This window comes from Gopherus flavomarginatus, chromosome 3 (assembly GCF_025201925.1).
Source record: "Gopherus flavomarginatus isolate rGopFla2 chromosome 3, rGopFla2.mat.asm, whole genome shotgun sequence".
Lineage (NCBI taxonomy): Eukaryota > Metazoa > Chordata > Testudines > Testudinidae > Gopherus > Gopherus flavomarginatus.
In genome coordinates this window covers 132,608,923-132,629,529 of record NC_066619.1, presented here as the reverse complement: position 1 = coordinate 132,629,529, position 20,607 = coordinate 132,608,923, and the positions used below count along the sequence as shown (strand labels likewise).

The 20,607-nt window shown below is 51.3% G+C and overlaps 2 protein-coding genes across 5 annotated transcripts in view; one reads left to right on the top strand and one right to left on the bottom strand.

Annotated features, from left to right (window-relative positions):
- The window catches only part of ABCA1 (ATP binding cassette subfamily A member 1), a 143,492-nt gene extending 138,849 nt beyond the window's left edge, over window positions 1–4,643 (top strand). For 3 of the 4 annotated variants that reach the window (XM_050944328.1, XM_050944329.1, XM_050944327.1), the window contains exons 50-51: window positions 1,194–1,313; window positions 3,522–4,643. In XM_050944328.1, coding sequence (XP_050800285.1) covers window positions 1,194–1,313; window positions 3,522–3,572 — 171 coding nt within the window. In that variant the 3' untranslated portion in view covers window positions 3,573–4,643. Of the gene's footprint in view, window positions 1–1,193 lie in introns of all 4 variants that reach the window. The other variant, XM_050944330.1, reaches the window with a different exon arrangement.
- An 849-nt stretch (window positions 4,644–5,492) lies between these two features.
- NIPSNAP3A (nipsnap homolog 3A) lies at window positions 5,493–20,369 on the bottom strand. The gene is made up of 6 exons (XM_050945467.1): window positions 20,142–20,369; window positions 11,889–12,096; window positions 9,429–9,590; window positions 7,495–7,644; window positions 6,559–6,645; window positions 5,493–6,452 (listed from the first exon to the last, which is right to left on the bottom strand). The coding sequence occupies exons 1-6, from the start codon at window positions 20,367–20,369 to the stop codon at window positions 6,376–6,378; spliced, it is 912 nt and encodes a 303-aa protein (XP_050801424.1). The 3' UTR covers window positions 5,493–6,375.
- Window positions 20,370–20,607: the final 238 nt, after the last annotated feature.

The window sequence follows — 20,607 nt, the reverse complement described above, 5'->3', positions numbered from 1 at the left end:
GAGACCTGACTTTCCTTCCCAACTCCGCAACTAGCTTGGGCGTCACTTCACCTCTCTGTGTCTCAGCTTCCCCATCCGTAAAATGCGGCTAATGCTCCTGACCTCTTTTTATACAGCACATTTAGATCTATTAATGAAAAGGGCTACATAAGAGCTAGGTATTATCATCATTATTGTAATTGGCTTATCCACTGCATCTTTTTCTCCCTACTCTGGACCAAACATGCAGGCTAAATGCGACATAAAATCTAAGAGAAACACATTGGAGGGAGAAAGTATAGTCTTGCAATTGTACGGAACTGGACACTAGGATATGTGGTTTCTGTTCCCTGTTCCACAGATATCCTGTGTGACTGTGGGTAAAGTCATTAACCCTCTGTGTGGGTGTTTCTTCATCTGTAAAATGGGGTTCAGAATGCCTGCTTACCTTGCAGTGGTCTTGTGAGGCAAAATTCATGTTTATAAAAGCCTTTGAAATCCTCAGATAGTACTGCGAAGTAATACTTTACAGTACAAGGTATATAGCATGCAGTAAACACAAGCGGTATTTATAAATGCAAGGTACATAGCACTGTAAAAATACATGGCACCTTCCAGGAGACTTTAAAAGGCAGAGTCTTTGCTTCGAAGAGTTTATAATCTAGCACTAGCACTATGCAGTACAGAAGTAGGAAAAGGTGTGAAGAGATCTGTGTTGAAAGAGTTTTGCGGAGAATGCTTGGCACAGTGGTACCACTCTGGGGATAGTGGAAAAGGAGTCTGAAAGCAAGAGTGATCAGAAGCAAAGGGTGGGAGGAGGAGGATGCAGAGGGAGGTAGAGGGTTGTGAGTAGGAAGAAATTGATCAATAGGATGTTGAGCTCAATGCAGTGACCAGCGAAACCAGTGCAATGAAGAGGGGTGCAGTAGCCAGAACAGCTGATAAGGCAGCTGAGGCCTTTGGACAATGCTGCTTACTGTGTGGCAGATTTTTGATTTTTCAACCTGGGCTTTTCTTCTGTAACTCTATTTTAATTGACAAGAAGTAGATACTGGACTTAATCCTACTGCCCCTGAAACCGGTGGGAAATTTGTCATTGGTTTCAGTAGGGAGCAGGGTTGAATCCATGGTAAACAAACAGTTCAGAGAGGAAAACATCCTGCGCTAAGCAGAACCCAAAGTGACTAAAGACTCCGTGACCCTTTCTCTTGTAGGTATTTGTAAACTTTGCCAAGGACCAAAGTGATGATGACCACACAAAGGACACGTCATTGCACAAAAACCAGACTGTTGTGGACATTGCAATCCTTACTTCCTTTCTGCAAGATGAGAAGGTGAAAGAAAGTTGTGTGTGAGCTACCCTAGGCAAGGACATGGTGTTGAACAGAAGGACGAGACAGCACACCATCCTTTGCATGGAATGGGATATTCCCAAAGGAGAAAGCTAGAGGATACAGAGGGAAAGACGTAAACTGGACACTCTATTGATAACCATTCAATGCAATGCAATTCAATGCAATGAAAACAAAATTCAGTTACAGAGGCAGTGCCTCTTGGAGTCGTCGTCTTGTACTGTTCTCAAGTGACTGACTTGAATCTAGTTCATTACAGTATAACTCTGTGAAACTGTAGTATGGAACCCATTGGACACTGGGCTTTCAGCCATATTGTATTTTGTTCTTACACCATATACTTTTCCTAGGGTTGCAACAATCATTTATTGAGGAATCATGGCCAGTGATTATTTATTGATATTTTAAAGGTGTACACATTCATACTCTTAAAAATTTTTCATATTGGGAGTGGAATTTCCCTGGTGCTACATGCATTGCCAGCAATGAATGCACTGAAACAGTCAGTGCCAACCAGTTACCAAAAGGCACAGTGTTGTGGCCTTATTTTGTGGGGGGGAGGGGGGAGGGAACCACCTGACCGACTACTCTGTAAAGATCTGTATAGACTGGTGGAGGTCAATTGGTAATAATCCTAAACCACAAAGCATACCATATGTAGATGGTACGCAGAGATCTGATATCCTGTCTCATCATCCGCTGCAGGGATGGCAGTGTGCACAACTGAACCTTGCAAATGTATGGGACTGTCCCACTACCATTGTGACCAATCATCTGCTCCCTAACTAGCCTTTATGTAGTTAAGTACTTTGCTGCTCCTCTAGAGTTACCACAGTAGTGCCACTTGGAAGGCTGCGCAAGGACTGAGTAGAGAGCAGTGGATGAGAAGCAAAACTAGTGATCAGCCTAGAGCAGCACTAATGCTGCTAATGCCAAGAGTAAATTATAAAACAAAAGACAGTCACTCTGCTATGTAGCGTCTATTCTTGAATTCCCGTTTGGCAGCAGAAAGGTAACCAGCATCTGAAATTCGCTATTGCTTCGCTCAAATGTGATGTCATTTCTGGATTTGTCACTTAAACTGAAAACTTGAAGAGATGTCAATTTTTTTCAATAGTATTATTTATATGTCCTTAAAAAGGCAGCATAGTTAGGGTATGGAAATGCTTCAATTAGATCTTTAGCCATAGTGTAATTTATTACATTATGTCGGCATTGTCATGCTCTGTTTTCAGTGATAACTTTGTTATAGGCATGTAACATGGTCTGTGCAAATCCCAGATTATGTGTTCTCACAAGTACCACTAGCCCTGGCTTCAGCTGCAACAATTTGCCTGAAACTCTCCTACATGGAAATTGAGATCTGGTTAGATTAATGTGCTGCAGTTTCAGTTCTTAGGTGAACCTAACCACAGAATATACTTTTGTTTGTGTGGGAAACCACCTCATTCAAGTTCCCCTTGGGAACAACTAGGCGCATAAACCCCAACACCACAGTGACACCAATCCGTAATCTAAAGTTCAAAACTTTACAAAAAAATGTTTATCATGGTGAGAATCACTGACACCTTCTCTTGTCTGGCTGTGCCACGGGAGCACATCTGTACTAATGGGTTCCTTGAGCACCCCAGCTGTGCTTCAACCCTTAGAGCCAGCCTCAGCTCTAAGCACATGAGCAGCCCCACTGACATCAACAGGGCAACTCATACTTTATGGCCCATGCTGAACCTGGGCCTCAAAGTGATTTATTACCTCTTGATACTCCTCCATCATGACTTGATTTTTTTCAGTAAATGCCATGAAACCCTACACTAATAAATACAGAAAGTGCCATGAACTGATCACTTAACAGCATTAGGCAATGTGATGATTATTTATATACTTCCAAGCATCTTGGCATTGATAAATTCAGCATTTTATTAAATGAAACACTGTGCAAAGGGTTATGTCCTCATTGTATTTCTGCATTGGGATAAAGCAAACTAATCTACGGCTCTGCTAAAGTGCCTTTTACAGACTGTATTCATAATTTAATCCACAGAATACTGTTGTAGAGGGGAAAGGACAGAAGAAGGGGTTAGTATACTTCATTTCTTACAGCATAATCTGTATTGTACTTACAAGAACTCAGACTTCTACAGTATCCTCACCAAATGATTAACAGATTAACAGTATACATTATATTTTCAGGAGCAGAGCTGTTATAAATATTGGGCCCAATCCTACATCTGTAACTCATGATACCAAGGGCTGCAGGATCAGGGCTATATGATATGATTTTCAGAGTCAATGAACAACTGAACATTTAATACCTCTGAAAACAAACACCACAAGTGGCATTAATTCACAGTCTCAACAGAAGGACTACAGCTATAGACTCAATCCTGCAATGCACAGTGGGGTGTGCAAGTTTTGAGCCCATTGCAATGGGGTTTATTTTAAACCCATACAGATGGTTGCACGTTTTTGATGTATGATTTCATTTGCAGTGGGTAGACCGTGTACTCACAATGTGCTCATTTCTCCTAACCCTGCCAAAGAAGAAAGCCTTGAAGAGTCCTAATGCATAATCTGGCTTCTATGATAAAAAGAAAAGTTATACTAGATGTTAAAGGTTTCACACCTCTTCAGTCCCTGGAGATGTCTCAGACTCTTGTACATTTTTTTAATCTGTATGGAATCCAGCCTGTGCCATACAGTTCTCACATACTGCTCTCTCACCCGCTGAAATTATTTTCAACTACTACTTTCTGCCCTTGGAGCTGGATGTCAGGCAAAATTATCCAAGTGCCACACGTGTTACAATTGTGAACCACTCTGATAATAGAACTGCATTTAGGGCATTTATGTATTTGAAACAATGTTACCATTTACTGTATGCTATTAAATTGTTGCAACCCTTTTTGTAGTATATTTGTATTTCAGTAAGGACTATACATGTTATTTTTCCCAAGATAAAGTGCTTCTCCCCTTCCTCATCCACCCCTCCCTCCCCACCTCAAAAAAATACAGTTGGTCCTTCATTCCAAGCACTTTATGCTATCTGTAATGGGATCTATTTTTGCATTGGAATATCTATTAACTTTGCAAAATCTAGAGATTTCACAACAAAACTTTTAAGTTAAATCTTTCAATGGACATTTTCATTAAAAATAAATATATATATTTGTATTTGCTACTAATTGTTTGTGGAATATTAGGCATTTTAATTGCCTTGTATTGAGTTCAAAAATAAAGTTGTAACAGCACTGTTCATCTACAAAAATTTGCTGTTATGCATTTACTGTTTAGAGCAGTGCTATTAATCTGTGACACGCTTGTTTGGTTTGTGATGTGAACTTCCACACATTAAGTGGAAAATTGTTTTACACCTTTCCCATGAACTGAACTGTTTTAGTCCTTTAATGCAAACAATATTAATGTAAGTTTTAATTCTGCAGTCTACTATGGTAAAGGTTAAATCTCAGTGTCCTGTGCCATGAAACACGTGGTTATTAAAACTTAGTCCAGGTTAAGGTCAGAGATATTCAAAATTGATAGTAGCAGTGTAATAAATCAGATTCAAGTTCAAAGACCTAATCTAGCACTTTAAAAAAAAAAATTCAAAGATAGGAAAAACTGATCTCTGAAGAAGTCAGACTCCACTGTGTCTGACGTTGGTCCTACCATCCTGAGGATAGTGCGTGTGTCCTCTGTAATGCAGTGTACATTTAAGGGCGCTACTACAGTTGACAACTTCAATCAGAGCCTATCTACAGTGCATACATTTGTCTTTACAAATGTTAAGTTGCATCCCATGGGCAATATTTTCCCCATTTACATTTGCTTTTATTTTAAAACTAGGCTTTAGTTTTAAAATACACTGAATATCTCAACTTGTATATAAAGTAACTGAATTAACATCTTGGGGCAATGCTTTGTAAACTAGACCAAACTAGATTTGATTTTTAGTCCCAGACAGATGAGCAATGTGCATCTACACACTCAGTGACTCCTTCCAGCAAGTGAAGGAACAAGATTACTGGCTCTAAAGGAACTATTATCTAGGCTGCTGGAACCAACATGTAGAACCTTCAGAATGCTGCATTTATAGAAATGTTGCAGTCTTTTGACTGAAAGAACAGGAAGAGTTTTAGGCAAGTAATATGGCTATATACAACATGCAGAACAACAATCAATGCTTTTATTACGCTTTAAGCTTTACAGTCTGGCAAAGCTTTCTCCAAAAGTATACCATATGTACTTTAGTGGACCAGTTTATCTGATACACAATCCATAAACTCTCAGAATTAATTAGTTCATTCATAATCGGTTTCAGCACAATAAACAAGTATTTGCATGGAGATGTGATCCATGTAACTTACTGTTCAGTCATAATTGAATAAAGGGCTGTGGACCCACAACAGAAAGAATTTAAGTGAATTGCAATACAGTAGTTCAAGTGAAAAAGGTTCTGCTGATACTTAAGCTGAGTTCCCTATATCACCACTTAACCAATTTTACTGCAACATTTTTCATACCTAATTCCAACCTCATTAAAAATAATAAATACAAGCAGACGCACCAGTGAGATGTATGGTCAGCATGCAAAACCTAGGTTAAGATTCCTGCTTTTTAGGGCAAGTAGTAACTGGGAAGATGTGACCTTCTCAGGAAGCAGCAAAGTACATTATACAGATAACAGCTCTCCGATTATCCTTGCGCTGGCACAGCTATGAGCTTTGGAAAGGGCCTTTTGCCTTTTTGTACCCATTCTAGAATACTTCTGCATGGATGCATCTTCAAGTGGCAATAAGATGAGAAATTCATGGCTAATATGAAGCATTTGTAGAGTTCACGGCATGGTGGGCAGGCCTTGAATTCTTATTGTGCACAGAGTGCAGAGGACTACAAGATTAAGCATGTGAATTCAGGTTTTATCCACATACAGTAAACTGAAGAATATTTGGCTAGATTGTATTGGTATTGAGACCCACATGACAGTTCAGGATAAAAATGCTGTATGAAAGTTGTGTTGTCTGCCATTACATCAGTTGGTAGAAAACTATTTCAATGGTGAACAAGGCAAAGGAATCAGAAGCATATTTTGCTGGGACTCCAGGAATCTAACACTCTCCCGCACTGAAATTAAATACACAGAATTAGGTAAAACAAGACAGCGTTCTTAAATTAACGGTATTCTGACTTTTCAGTACACATGCTGAAAAGAGACAGCCTTCTTGCTTACCAGCTGCTACCACCCTGGCATCCTCATGGGCATAATGCCTCCCTGCTGCACGGCTGTCAGGGTTCTCATTCCACCAGAGCACATGAACTGTGAAAACAAGAGCATACCAAATTGAAGAGTAAAACCGTAGCTAAATTACAGTATGAAATATCCTACAGGTCCTTTGCTCTGTTCTGAAATCCTCCACCTAAAAGCAGCAATTCATCAGACAAGACATTCCTTCTGCAGAGCTTTTCTCATGCTGATTTTTAACACTGCATTTTCTAACCCTTTAAGCCACAACTCTAGTTTCAGCAAACTGTCTTTAGACCCCATGTCAAGCTGAATTCAGGGAGACAGTGTACAGGATTCCAGGGCAAAAGAAACACTGGATCTGACTGAGTAGACGGTTGCGTAATTCCATATGCAGCATCCGTGATACTAGCAGGGCTATCCTGGTGCATGTGCGCCCTTCCATGCATTTACAGTGATATCAGAACTAGTGCCAAGATGCTGCTCCTTTTCCCCTGGTAATTTGGGTGTATTTGAGAGGAGGAAGTGATCCATAAGCAAGCATGAGCCAGACTTATTCAATGATTCAGGGCTTGCTTATCGGCATGATGTGTATAGATGGAGTTTCAATTCCCCACAGGGCTAGTGCTGGCACTGGTTTCTAGCATGCTTACACTGAGACAAGCACCCCATTATCATAATACCAGTGCTCAGTGCTAGCATCATGGATGCTGACTCTGGGCAAGTAAAGTTACGGTGACAGAAATGATAAGACACCACCGTTTTTGATGAGCTAAAGCCATACAAGAGGCCCAGGATCCAAAATGCAGCCTCCAAAGTTGTAGTTACATTAATCAGGAGACTGAACACTCTCATAAGTATTGCTGATTTTCACCTTTGCCCCTCCGTGCCCGTGACAGTACTGGAAACTGACTAGTATCGTACCTCTGTTAAGTAATCCATATTCTGTGTGGAAAACACCAATCAGCTTCGTGTAGCCTGTATTGAGATGAGCATTGATTGCAGCTCTGAACGATTGGCCCCACAGAGCCGGCCCACCAGGTTTCATCTGAAAAGTTACCATCTCATACACCCCTGATGGAAAAAGAATACAGCAGTACAAGCCATGAAATGTCAAATTAATCATCTGATTCTCTAAAAGGTATGAAAATCTTACAAGCCATCCTCACATTTATTGTCATTCAGTTAAAGCAGTAACTTCCAACTCTTTGGGGTTAGTAGACCAAAATATTGCTTCAGAGGGTCCCGAGATCCAACATGTCACACAGGAATACAGATCACAGAAAAGAAAACAATGAAAAGTTCACTGAACGATCCTGCACAGATGCAGCCATTTCAAAGAAAGAGAAGTGAAGCCATTTCAGGTGAACACCAGTCTCTTTTCTCCAGGATCTATGAATTCAGCATTCAGATGACTAGAGACAAAAAAATCTCTTGAGGCTATAAAAAGATGAACAATGTGAACTAGCCCAGATCTTACTAGCTTTTCTGAAACTGATCGTGTCCTTGGTGGTCAATGTTACTTATGACATAACCACTACATGAATCTTGGCAGCACCCATCACAGCAAGAGGTGTCCTGAGACCAAAGCAGCAAACACTGACCAGATACCTGGGACAAATGTATCAGCTCTATCCTTCAAGGATCTTTCCTGTTTGAGGAGGAACTACAGAAACAACAAGGTTTACAGACAAGACTCCAGGCTTGCTGCAAGACATGCCACCTTTAACATTAACATTCCAGGGATTACTCTGTATTGACACCACTGTAAATGTGATTTCAAAACAAAAACTCTAATATAAATCAAGACAATTGCCACCAGGCAATAGATCCTCCAACACTGGACAGCATATAAATTTTAGCTCCATTCTACACATAAATGGAAGGCAACAAATTGACATTTTTGAATAATCAGTTACCTGCTTACTTTTAACAAAGTTAGTCAGGGTTTATCCACCTGTTAACTAAACCTAAATAAAAGACCAAGAATCCAAAACTCACTAATGTAGAATGAAGGTTCTTTTTTATACATACGTACACACACACACACACAAATACCACACATTAAATCTAGGCTAGTTTGGAACAATTCCGTGTAAATAAACAATATGATGTTTGGATGGCTTTGATAAATAGATGGATGAACAGTTAAAACTGGCAACACTGTTACTGAAGGATTAAAGAAGATGTAGATAGGAAAATATTTGTGGCCAAAATGCCTTATAAAAAACACAATAAATTCTGTATGAATGATGCATATTTACCTCATAGAAGGTAGGTTTTTAAAATCATGATTGTGACAAAACAAGAAAAAAACATAGTTCCTAAACTGAGAGAGAAAAGTGAATGGATTTGTGAAAAATCTGAGTGTCATCTGCTAATCTGACCTTGTGGGTGAAATCACACTAAAACCTGTGACAATCTTATTTTCTTTTATACTGTAAAACACGGATTCTGCAAGTGAGAAGGGATACTGGATTGGCTTTTAATATGTCTAGAAAATGCATTCCCATACTTTGAGCAAATAAGCAAGTTAAGAGAAAAATATTCAGAGCACTGCTGTAGGAGGAACAGATTGCTCATTTTAGCTGTTCATCCATCCAATTTTCCAATTCATTCCCAACCATACAGCACAGGGCTTTAGCCACCAACTCATGAAAGTACAAGTACACACACACACACACACACACACAGGTATGCTGTGCCCTTCCTTAACTTACATATTCCTGTAAAACAAAGCCACTGTTGAACTTTTCCCTAGCCTTTTACACAATATAACATTTGGTTAAAACATAAAGCTATTTCTCATCGAATCCACATGGATAGCTTTAATCAATACAAAGACAGATAAAGCTCACCCCCTTCCTTTGAAGGCTTCCCAATCTCACACCAAGGTACCAGGTAAACAATTTCATTGTTTTGTTTATTCAAGAAGGGCAGAACTGGAGAGAGGAATTTTCCTTGCCATTCTTTATCATTGGCTAGTGCTTTCCGGACTTCGGCTCTATGCACAAAGTTATCTACAAGAAAGGGAAAGACATATTAAAATTCTATGTTCAGTTCTGTCAGACTGGATTCAATTAAAATAAATTTATTATGAGGAGACAGAAACTATTCATAAAATCAGAGAAGATTAGGGTTGGAAGAGACCTCAGGAGCTCATCTAGTCCAATCCCCTGCTCAAAGCAGGACCAATACCAACTAAATCATCCCAGCCAGGGCTTTGTCAAGCCTGCCCTTAAAAACCTCTAAGGATGGAGATTCCACCATCTCCCTAGGTAACCCATTCCAGTGCTTCACCACCCTCCTAGTGAAATAATGTTTCCTAATATCCAATCTAGACCTCCCTCGCTGCAACTTGAGACCATTGCTCCTTGTTCTGTCATCTGCCACCACTGAGAACAGCCTAGTTCCATCCTCTTTGGAACCCCCCTTCAGGTAGTTGAAGGCTGCTAACAAATGCCCTCTCACTCTTCTCTTCTGCAAATTAAATAACCCCAGTTCCCTCACCCTCTACTCATAAATCATGTGCCCCAGTCCCCTAATCATTTTCACAGGACTCGCTCCAATTTGTCCACATCCTTTCTGTAGTGGGGGCCAAAAACTGGACGCAATACTCCAGATGTAGCCTCACCAGTGCTGAATAGAGGGGAATTATTACTTCTCTTGATCAGCTCGCAATGCTCCTACTAATGCAGCCCAATATGCTGTTAGCCTTCCTGGGAACAAGGGCACACTGCCAACTCATATCCAGCTTCTCGTCCTCTGTAATCCCCAGGTCCTTTTCTGATGAACTGTTGCTTAGCCAGTCAGTTCCTAGCCTGTAGCGGTGCAGGATTCTTTTGTCCTAAGTGCAGTACACTGCACTTATCCTTGCTGAACCTCATCAAATTTCTCTTGGCCCAATCCTCCAATTTGTCTAGGTCACTCTGGACCCTATCCCTACGCTCCAGCATATCTACCTCTCCCCACAGGTTAGTGTCATCCGTGAAGATTCAAAAGTTAAAAAAAAAAAAAAAAATTACCCCAAGTGAGAATTTAAGTGACCACATAAGAACAGTTTAATTTTCTTCAGGAATATCCTCATTTGCTCTCAGAGTTAATCTAACAACTTTCAGAACAAACCAATCTTCCAAGCAAAATTCACATCAATATTAAAATAGGGTTTTTTAACAAAAGCTAGTGGCCACAATCACTCTTAGTATCTAGAAGTTGGCACTAAATCTTTCATGTATACACTTTCTATACCTACTAGATATTTGGCTGTTGATATAAAAGAAGAAACCCTAACCCGAAGAAATGGAAATAAGCAGTGGTTTAGCCTTTTCCTTAAACAAATTTGCTTTAGTCTTCAAACTATTCATACGCACACTTTAACCTGAAGGACCCAATCCTGCTTCCACTGAAATCAATTTTAACAATTCTCATTGACTTCAATAATGCAGGATCAGGCCCTAAATTTGAATGTGTACTGCAATTAAAAGTCTCAAATGCAACTCCTCCATTAAATATTTTAGAGGCCTACAAGACTGTCTAGCATAGGGATAGCAAAAATGCTTCACCTTAATTCTGCAAGTACAGTAGAACCTCAGAATTATGAGCTGACCAGTCATCCACACACCTCATTTGGAACCAGAAGCATGCAGTCAGGCAGCAGCAGAGACCAAAAAAAAAAGGGCAAATCCAGTACAGTACTGTGTTAAACATAAACTACTAAAAAAATAAAGCAGCAAAGAGTCCTGTAGCACCTTATAGACTAACAGATGTATGGAGCATGAGCTTTTGTGGGTGAATACCCACTTCTTCCGATACATGCATCCGACGAAGTGGGTATTCACCCACGAAAGCTCATGCTCCAATATGACTGTTAGTCTATAAGGTGCCACAGGACTCTTTGCTGCTTTTACAGATCCAGACTAACACGGCTACCCCTCTGATACTTAAAAAAATAAAGGGAAAGTTTAAAAAAAAAAGATTTGACAAGGTAAGGAAACTGTTTCTGTGCTTGTTTCATTTAAATTAACATGGTTAAAAGCAGTATTTTTATTCTGCACAGTAAAGTTTCAAAGCTGTATTAAGTCAATGTTCAGTTGCAAACTTTTGAAAGAACCACCATAATGTTTTGTTCAACATTTCAAAGTCACAAACCATCTCCATTTGAGGTGTTCAAAACTCTGAGGTTCTACTGTATATGTTTTCAGTTGTCAGTATAGGAGCTATTCTCTTACCATTTATTTATAAGAGCCCAAGAGAAACATCCTGTTTCATGTCTAATGCACATGACACACAAGAGCAATATGAAGTGATGCTGTGCATACCAAACTTCCAAATATGGATCGCCTTATTCATGCCCCCAAACTCCACAGTCCAGAATCCAACCATTTCTGAATGAGCTGCACGAAGGTGGATGTGTTTATTGACCAATTCCACAAACTCCTTCATCTTGGATGGCTTAACATCATAGGTACGAATTTCATAAAACGTGCCATCATTTTGCCTGGGCCCTGTAGCCAAAGATGCATGGACCTAAATAGAGAATGTTAAAAAAATAACTAAAGTTACTTCTGGAGTCATAAAACAACCTGCCACTTCATTCTAGATTTCAGGGCATCTCATTTCTAGATAGAAGCTGGTAGCAATGCCTATAATTTAGCCTGCCTAATACTTTCCATTGTAAAGGATTCCTGCCACCTTTTGAGCAGCTCTCTCACTTCCATTGTTTGAAGCAGGCCTTTAATACTTGGCCAGGGATAGCCCTCAGGCCACTGAAGTATCTTTTCTTTGTCCAATGAAAATCTGATCAGTTCTTGCTGAGATATTAACTGTTAAAAATCGGCACTTTCCTTCTCTCATTTCCTTTCCTCAGGAAGGTTTCGGTGGCATGTCAACAGGGCTGGCTCTAGCCATTTCACCACCTCAAGCACGGCGGCATGCCGCGGGGGGCGCTCTGCCGCCCGCCGGTCCCGCAGCTCCAGTGGAGCATCTGCAGGTACGCCTGCTGAAGGTCCACCGGAGCCGCCTGCCGCCCTCCCGGCAACCAGCAGAGCGTCCCCCACGGCATGCTGCCCCAAGCACGCGCTTGGCGTGCTGGGGCCTGGAGCCGGCCCTGCATGTCAAAATAACTACTAAACAGGAGCCTTCTGAGGCCAAGCTGATGTTGCTACCAAAGCAGGAGCAGAACCAACACATAATGTACTGGGATCATCAGAGAGATGTCACAGCAGCTCCCACAGACCTAGCCCATGACCGCATTCACCTATCTACCCCTAACATAAGAACAGTCAAACAGTCAGACCAATGGTTCATCTAGCCCTGTATCCTGTCTTCCGATTGTGGTCAGTGCCAGATGTTTCAGAGGGAATGAACAGAACAGGGCAATTATTGAGTGATCCATCCCCTATCATCTAGTCTCAGCTTCTGGCAGTCAAAGGTTTAGGGACACTCAGAGCACCGGCTTGAGTCCCTGAGCATCTTGGCTAACAGCCATTGATGGACCTATCCTCCATTAACATCTTTTTTGAACCCAGTTATAGTTTTAGCCTTCACAACATCCCGTGGCAACAAGTTCCACAGGTTGACTGTGTGATGAAGAACTTCCTTAAATACACTGCTCTGCAGGAACCCATGGTACACAAATACCTTAAAGCGCATTGCATATGGTATAGATAGCCATTAGGGGAAGTTTAGGTTGGATATTAAGAAAAGCTTTTTCACTAGGAGGGTGGTGAAGCACTGGACTGGGTTACCTAGGGAGGTGGTGGAATCTCCTTCCTTTGAGGTTTTTAAGGTCAGCCTTGACAAAGCCCTGGCTGGGATGATTTAGTTGGGGATTGGTCCTGCTTTGAGCAGGGGGTAGGACTAGATGACCTCCTGAGGGCCCTTCCAACCCTGATATTCTAGGATTTAAATAAATTTGAGGGTATCCTAACTTTAGTCTTGATGGAGATATCCCTGGATTCCTTTCAAGTTCATTGTTTCTTAATGCAAGAAGGTTGGCACACAAATTTTAAACCTGCATGTATTCTGAGCAACCACAATTGTGCAATGTGTTCTCATTTACCCACTCAATGTCAAGATTCAAAAGGACAAAAAAAGATTCAGAGAACCATAGAGGCAAATGGTGAATCAGCTCAAGGTCACAGAGATATTGACATTTCAAGAAGTGAAAGCCTGTCACTGTGTTACCAGGCTGTACTGGCAGAGGAGACGCTGGAGTTATCTTCAGTGTAAAGGTGTGAAACCCACAGTGTGGCTGCCAATGCCACTCTTTTGAGTTTGAATCTGAGCTTGCTTTACAACAGACTTTATAGATATAGATATTTAAGAGTCCAACTTTCTATTTATGGACTCGATTGGAAGTGAAACAGTGAAAATGCACCTGGCACATGTAAGTTACTGCAGGGAGTGAGAGCAGGGAAAGGATAATCCAGGGAGGGCAACCGGTGGCTCTTCAGAAGTTAATATGCAGCTTCTTGTATGGGCACTGACTCCAGGTCTACGCCAACTTTCTGATGTGCTGGGGGTGGTCACTGCTCAACCCTGGCTCTGCCACGGGCCCTGCCCCCACTCCACCCCTTCCCAACCCCTCCCCTGATCCTGCCATGCCCTCGCTCCGAGGGCAGCCAGTGGGCAGGAGGTGCTGGGAGCCGGGAGCGGTGAGCTGATGGGAGGCTCTTTGGCAATGCACATTGGTAAATTCTGGCTCCTGCTCAGGCTGGCCACCCCTGCGGTAACCCCTTCTGTATGTTCACAGACAAGAGGGGCTGTGCAGCCCTCACACAGGGCTGGTTTCATGAGTCACTAAGGACTAGGACAGTGACTCTTCCTTACTGCCTGCACTGCGCAGCAGCCACATGGCCTCCAGTCATCTGCAGGGGCAGCACAGGCTCAGCTCCCCACTTCCTCTTGCTCCCCCTTCATATCCCCTGGGTTCCCTCCCCTCTCTTGCCCATGACCCCATAATGCCATGCCACCACCCCCTCCATGCCTCTATACAGCCTCACCCCTATACTGCCATATCCCTCCCCCACACTGCCATGTCCCTCCTCCACCCAGCTCCATGCCCCTATACTGCCTTCCTGCTCCCCACATTCTCAACACACATACACTGCCTCATTACCTCCCCACACCCCAGCCCCCTCCCCTACGCTGCCTCACCACCTCCCCGCACCCCAGCCCCCTCCCCTACGCTGCCTCACCACCTCCCCGCACCCCAGCCCCCTCCCCTACGCTGCCTCACCACCTCCCCGCACCCCAGCCCCCTCCCCTACGCTGCCTCACCACCTCCCCACACCCCAGCCCCTCCCCTACGCTGCCTCACCACCTCCCCACACCCCAGCCCCCTCCCCTACGCTACCTCACCACCTCCCCACACCCCAGCCCCCTCCCCTACGCTGCCTCACCACCTCCCCACACCCCAGCCCCCTCCCCTACACTCCCTCACCAGCTCCCCACACCCCAGCCCCCTCCCCTACACTACCTCACCACCTCCCCACACCCCAGCCCCCTCCCCTACACTACCTCACCACCTCCCCACACCCCAGCCCCCTCCCCTACGCTGCCTCACCACCTCCCCCACCCCAGCCCCCTCCCCTACGCTACCTCACCACCTCCCCCACACCCCATCCCCTCCCCTACCTGCCTCACCACCTCCCACACCCCAGCCCCCTCCCCTACGCTGCCTCCCCACCTCCCCACACCCCAGCCCCCTCCCCTACTTCACCACCTCCCCGCACCCCAGCCCCCTCCCCTACGCTGCCTCACCCCTCCCCGCACCCCAGCCCCTCCCCTACTTCACCACCTCCCCGCACCCCAGCCCCTCCCCTACGCTGCCTCCCCACCTCCCCACACCCCAGCCCCCTCCCCTACGCTGCCTCACCCCTCCCCGCACCCCAGCCCCTCCCCTACTTCACCACCTCCCCGCACCCCAGCCCCCTTCCCTACGCTGCCTCACCCCTCCCCACCCCCCCAGCCCCCTCCCCTACGCTGCCTCACCCTCTCCCCGCACCCCAGCCCCCTCCCCCACGCTGCCTCACCCCCTCCCCGCACCCCAGCCCCCTCCCCCACGCTGCCTCACCACCTCCCCGCACCCCAGCCCCTCCCCTACGCTGCCTCACCACCTCCCCGCACCCCAGCCCCTCCCCTACGCTGCCTCACCACCTCCCCGCACCCCAGCCCCCTCCCCCACGCTGCCTCCCCACCTCCCCGCAACCCAGCCCCCCCCCCACGCTTCTCCCCACCTTCCGCGCCACCCAGCCCCTCCCCCACGCTGCCTCCCCACCTCCCCGCACCCAGCCCCCTCCCCCACGCTGCCTCCCCACCTCCCCGCACCCCAGCCCCCTCCCCCACGCTGCCCTCCCCACCTCCCCGCACCCCAGCCCCCTCCCCTACGCTGCCTCACCCCTCCCCCAACCCCCCCCTCCCCTACGCTGCTTCACCACCTCCCCGCACCCCAGCCCCCTCCCCTACGCTGCCTCCCCACCTCCCCGCACCCCAGCCCCTCCCCTACGCTGCCTCCCCACCTCCACCCCCGCACCCCAGCCCCCTCCCCCCTACACGCTGCCTCACCCCTCCCCGCACCCCCAGCCCCCTCCCCCACGCTGCCTTCCCCACCTTCCCCGCAACTCAGCCCCCTCCCCCACGCTGCCTCCCCACCTCCCCGCACCCCAGCCCCCTCCCCTACGCTGCCTCACCCCTCCCTGCAGCCCAGCCCCTCCCCCCGCTGCCTCCCAACCCCGCACCCAACCCCTCCCCTATCTTCCCACTCCCCACACCCCAGCCCCGCCCCTACGCTGCCTCACCCCTCCCTACACCCCAGCCCCCTCCCCTACGCTGCGTTCACACCTCCCCACCCCGCCCCCTCCCCTAGCTGCCTCCCCCCTCCCCGCACCCCAGCCCCCTCCCCTACGCGCCCACCCTCCCCTCACCCCAGCCCCTCCCCTCTTCACCACCTCCCCGCACCCCAGCCCCCTCCCCTACGCCTGCCTCACACCCTCCCCGCACCCCAGCCCCTCCCCTACGCTGCCTCCCCACACCCCAGCCCTCCCCAACGCTGCCTTCACCCCTCCCCGCACCCCAGCCCCCTCCCCTACGCTGCCTCAACAACCTCCCCTCAACCCCAGCCCCCTCCCCTACGCTGCCCTCTCCCCACCTCCCCGCACCAAGAAACAGCCCCCTCCCCTACGCTGCCTCCCCACCTCCCCCACCCAGCCCCCTCCCCCACGCTGCCTCCCCCCTCCCCGCCCCCAGCCCCCCTCCCCTACGCTGCCTCACCCCTCCCCCAACCCCCCCCTCCCTACGCTGCCTCCCACCTCCCCCACCCCAGCCCCCATCCCCCAGCGCTGCTCCACCTCCCCGCACCCCAGCCCCCTCCCCCACGCGCCTCCCCACTCCACTCCCCCAACCCAGCTCGCCTCCCACGCTGCCCTCCCACCGATCCCCGCAGCCCGAGCCCCCTCCCCTACGCTGCCTCTACCCCTCCTCGCACCCCACCCCTCCCCTAACGCTGCCTCACCCCTCCCCGCACCAGCCCCTCCCCTACTTCACCACCTCCCACACCTCCAGCCCCTCCCCTACGCTGCCTCACCCCTCCCTACACCCCAGCCCCCTCCCCTACGCTGCTTCACCACCTCCCCACCCCAGCCCCCTCCCCTACGCTGCTTCACCACCTCCCCACACCCCAGCTCCCTCCCCTACGCTGCCTCACCACCTCCCCGCACCCCAGCCCCTCCCTACGCTGCCTCACCACCTCCCCACACCCCAGCCCCCTCCCCTACGCTGCCTCCCCACCTCCCCGCACCCCAGCTCCCTCCCCTACGCTGCCTCACCACCTCCCCACACCCCAGCTCCCTCCCCTACGCTGCCTCACCACCTCCCCGCACCCCAGCCCCCTCCCCCACGCTGCTTGACCCCCTCCCCGCACCCCAGCCCCCTCCACTACGCTGCCTCACCACCTCCCCGCACCCCAGCCCCCTCCCCTACGCTGCCTCCCCACTTCCCCGCACCCCAGCCCCCTCCCCCTACGCTGCCTCACCACCTCCCCGCAACCCCAGCCCCCTCCCCACGCTGCCTCCCCACCTCCCCGCCCCCCAGCCCCCTCCCCTACGCTGCCTCACCCCTCCCCGCACCCCAGCCCCCTCCCCTACGCTGCCTCCCCACCTTCCCGCACCCCAGCCCCCTCCCCTACGCTGCCTCCCCACCTCCCCGCACCCCCAGCCCCCTCCCCCACGCTGCCATCCCCACCTCCCCGCACCCCAGCCCCCTCCCCTACGCTGCCTCACCCCTCCCCCAACCCCCCCTCCCCTACGCTGCCTCACCCCTCCCCCAACCCCCCCTCCCCTACGCTGCTTCACCACCTCCCCGCACCCCAGCCCCCTCCCTACGCTGGCTCACCCCTCCCCGCACCCCAGCCCCTCCCCTACGCTGCCTCACCACCATCCCCGACACCCCAGCCCCCCTCCCCTACGCCTGCCTCCCAAAATCCCCGCACCCCAGCCCCCTCCCCTACGCTGCCTCCCCACCTCCCCGCACCCCCAGCCCCCTCCCCTACGCTGCCTCACCCCTCCCCGCACCCCAGCCCCCTCCCCTACGCTGCCTCCCCACCTCACCCGCACCCCAGCCCCCTCCCCCACGCTGCCTCCCCACCTCCCCGCACCCCAGCCCCCTCCCCCACGCTGCCTCCCCCCCCTCCCCGCACCCCAGCCCCCTCCCCTACGCTGCCTCACCCCTCCCTGCACCCCAGCCCCCTCCCCCACGCTGCCTCACCACTCCCCGCACCCCAGCCCCTCCCCTACTTCACCACCTCCCCACACCCCAGCCCCTCCCCTACGCTGCCTCACCCCTCCCTACACCCCAGCCCCCTCCCCTACGCTGCTTCACCACCTCCCCACCCCAGCCCCCCTCCCCTACGCTGCCTCACCACCTCCCTGCACCCCCAGCCCCCTCCCCTACGCTGCCTCACCCCCTCCCCGCACCCCAGCCCCCCTCCCCTACGCTGCCTCACCCCCTCCCCGCACCCCAGCCCCCTCCCCTACTTCACCACCTCCCCGCACCCCAGCCCCCTCCCCTACGCTGCCTCCCCACACCCCAGCCCCTCCCCTACGCTGCCTCACCCCTCCCCGCACCCCAGCCCCCTCCCCTACGCTGCCTCACCACCTCCCCGCAACCCCAGCCCCCTCCCTACGCTGCCTCACCCCTCCCCGCACCCCAGCCCCCTCCCCTACGCTGCCTCACCCCTCCCCGCACCCCAGCCCCCTCCCCTACGCTGCCTCACCCCTCCCCGCACCCCAGCCCCCTCCCCTACGCTGCCTCACCACCTCCCCGCACCCCAGCCCCCTCCCCCACGCTGCCGCCCCACCTCCCCGCACCCCAGCCCCCTCCCCTACGCTGCCTCACCCCTCCCCCAACCCCCCCTCCCCTACGCTGCCTCACCCCTCCCCCAACCCCCCCTCCCCTACGCTGCTTCACCACCTCCCCGCACCCCAGCCCCCTCCCCTACGCTGGCTCACCCCTCCCCGCACCCCAGCCCCTCCCCTACGCTGCCTCACCACCTCCCCGCACCCCAGCCCCCTCCCCTACGCTGCCTCCCAAAATCCCCGCACCCCAGCCCCCTCCCCTACGCTGCCTCCCCACCTCCCCGCACCCCAGCCCCCTCCCCTACGCTGCCTCACCCCTCCCCGCACCCCAGCCCCCTCCCCTACGCTGCCTCCCCACCTCCCCGCACCCCAGCCCCCTCCCCCACGCTGCCTCCCCACCTCCCCGCACCCCAGCCCCCTCCCCCACGCTGCCTCCCCACCTCCCCGCACCCCAGCCCCCTCCCCTACGCTGCCTCACCCCTCCCTGCACCCCAGCCCCCTCCCCCACGCTGCCTCACCACTCCCCGCACCCCAGCCCCTCCCCTACTTCACCACCTCCCCACACCCCAGCCCCTCCCCTACGCTGCCTCACCCCTCCCTACACCCCAGCCCCCTCCCCTACGCTGCTTCACCACCTCCCCACCCCAGCCCCCTCCCCTACGCTGCCTCACCACCTCCCTGCACCCCAGCCCCCTCCCCTACGCTGCCTCACCCCCTCCCCGCACCCCAGCCCCCTCCCCTACGCTGCCTCACCCCCTCCCCGCACCCCAGCCCCCTCCCCTACTTCACCACCTCCCCGCACCCCAGCCCCCTCCCCTACGCTGCCTCCCCACACCCCAGCCCCTCCCCTACGCTGCCTCACCCCTCCCCGCACCCCAGCCCCCTCCCCTACGCTGCCTCACCACCTCCCCGCACCCCAGCCCCCTCCCCTACGCTGCCTCACCCCCTCCCCGCACCCCAGCCCCCTCCCCTACGCTGCCTCACCCCTCCCCGCACCCCAGCCCCCTCCCCTACGCTGCCTCACCCCTCCCCGCACCCCAGCCCCCTCCCCTACGCTGCCTCACCACCTCCCCGCACCCCAGCCCCCTCCCCCACGCTGCCGCCCCACCTCCCCGCACCCCAGCCCCCTCCCCTACGCTGCCTCACCCCTCCCCGCACCCCAGCCCCTCCCCTACGCTGCCTCACCACCTCCCCGCACCCCAGCCTCCCGGCCGTTACCTGGGGGCAGCCCCAGGCCCCGCGCGCCCCCCGCAAGAGGAGGGCTCGGAGGCCCAGCATGGCGGCGCGGCCGGATGCCTGTGCGCGCGCGCAGAGGAACTGGGGCCGCTCCACGCAGGACTGGAGGCGGCGGGTAACACGATGGACAAGCTCCGCCCCTGTCACACCCCCCGCCGGGCTTTCTCCAAGCCAAACGGCTGCGCAGGGAGCGAGGGGCTCTCTGCGCATGCGCTACACGCACCCAATCTGGCCCTGAGGGACATCGCCCCTACAACGGCCCCCGGCTGGCGGGGGGGCAGCTGACAGCCGCGGCAGCCCCATGGGGGGGGGGTCTCTCGCGGCACGGGGCCCCGACCCGCGGTGTGGGGATCCTCAGGCACCTCCACAGCCCCTGCCCGCTTCCTCCACCCCGCAACCCCCCTCCAGCCCCTGTCCGCTTCCCGCTCCCCCGCACCCCGCCCAGCCC

Excerpts from the sequence above, each read along its gene's own strand:
- NIPSNAP3A (XM_050945467.1), bottom strand. The coding sequence starts at position 20,369 with ATGCGCAGAGAGCCCCTCGCTCCCTGCGCAGCCGTTTGGCTTGGAGAA. Across the intron at positions 12,097-20,141 it reads GGGCCTGGGGCTGCCCCCAG|GTCCATGCATCTTTGGCTAC; the intron begins GTAACGGCCGGG and ends TTCTCTATTTAG. Across the intron at positions 6,646-7,494 it reads ATATGGATTACTTAACAGAG|TTCATGTGCTCTGGTGGAAT; the intron begins GTACGATACTAG and ends TTGTTTTCACAG.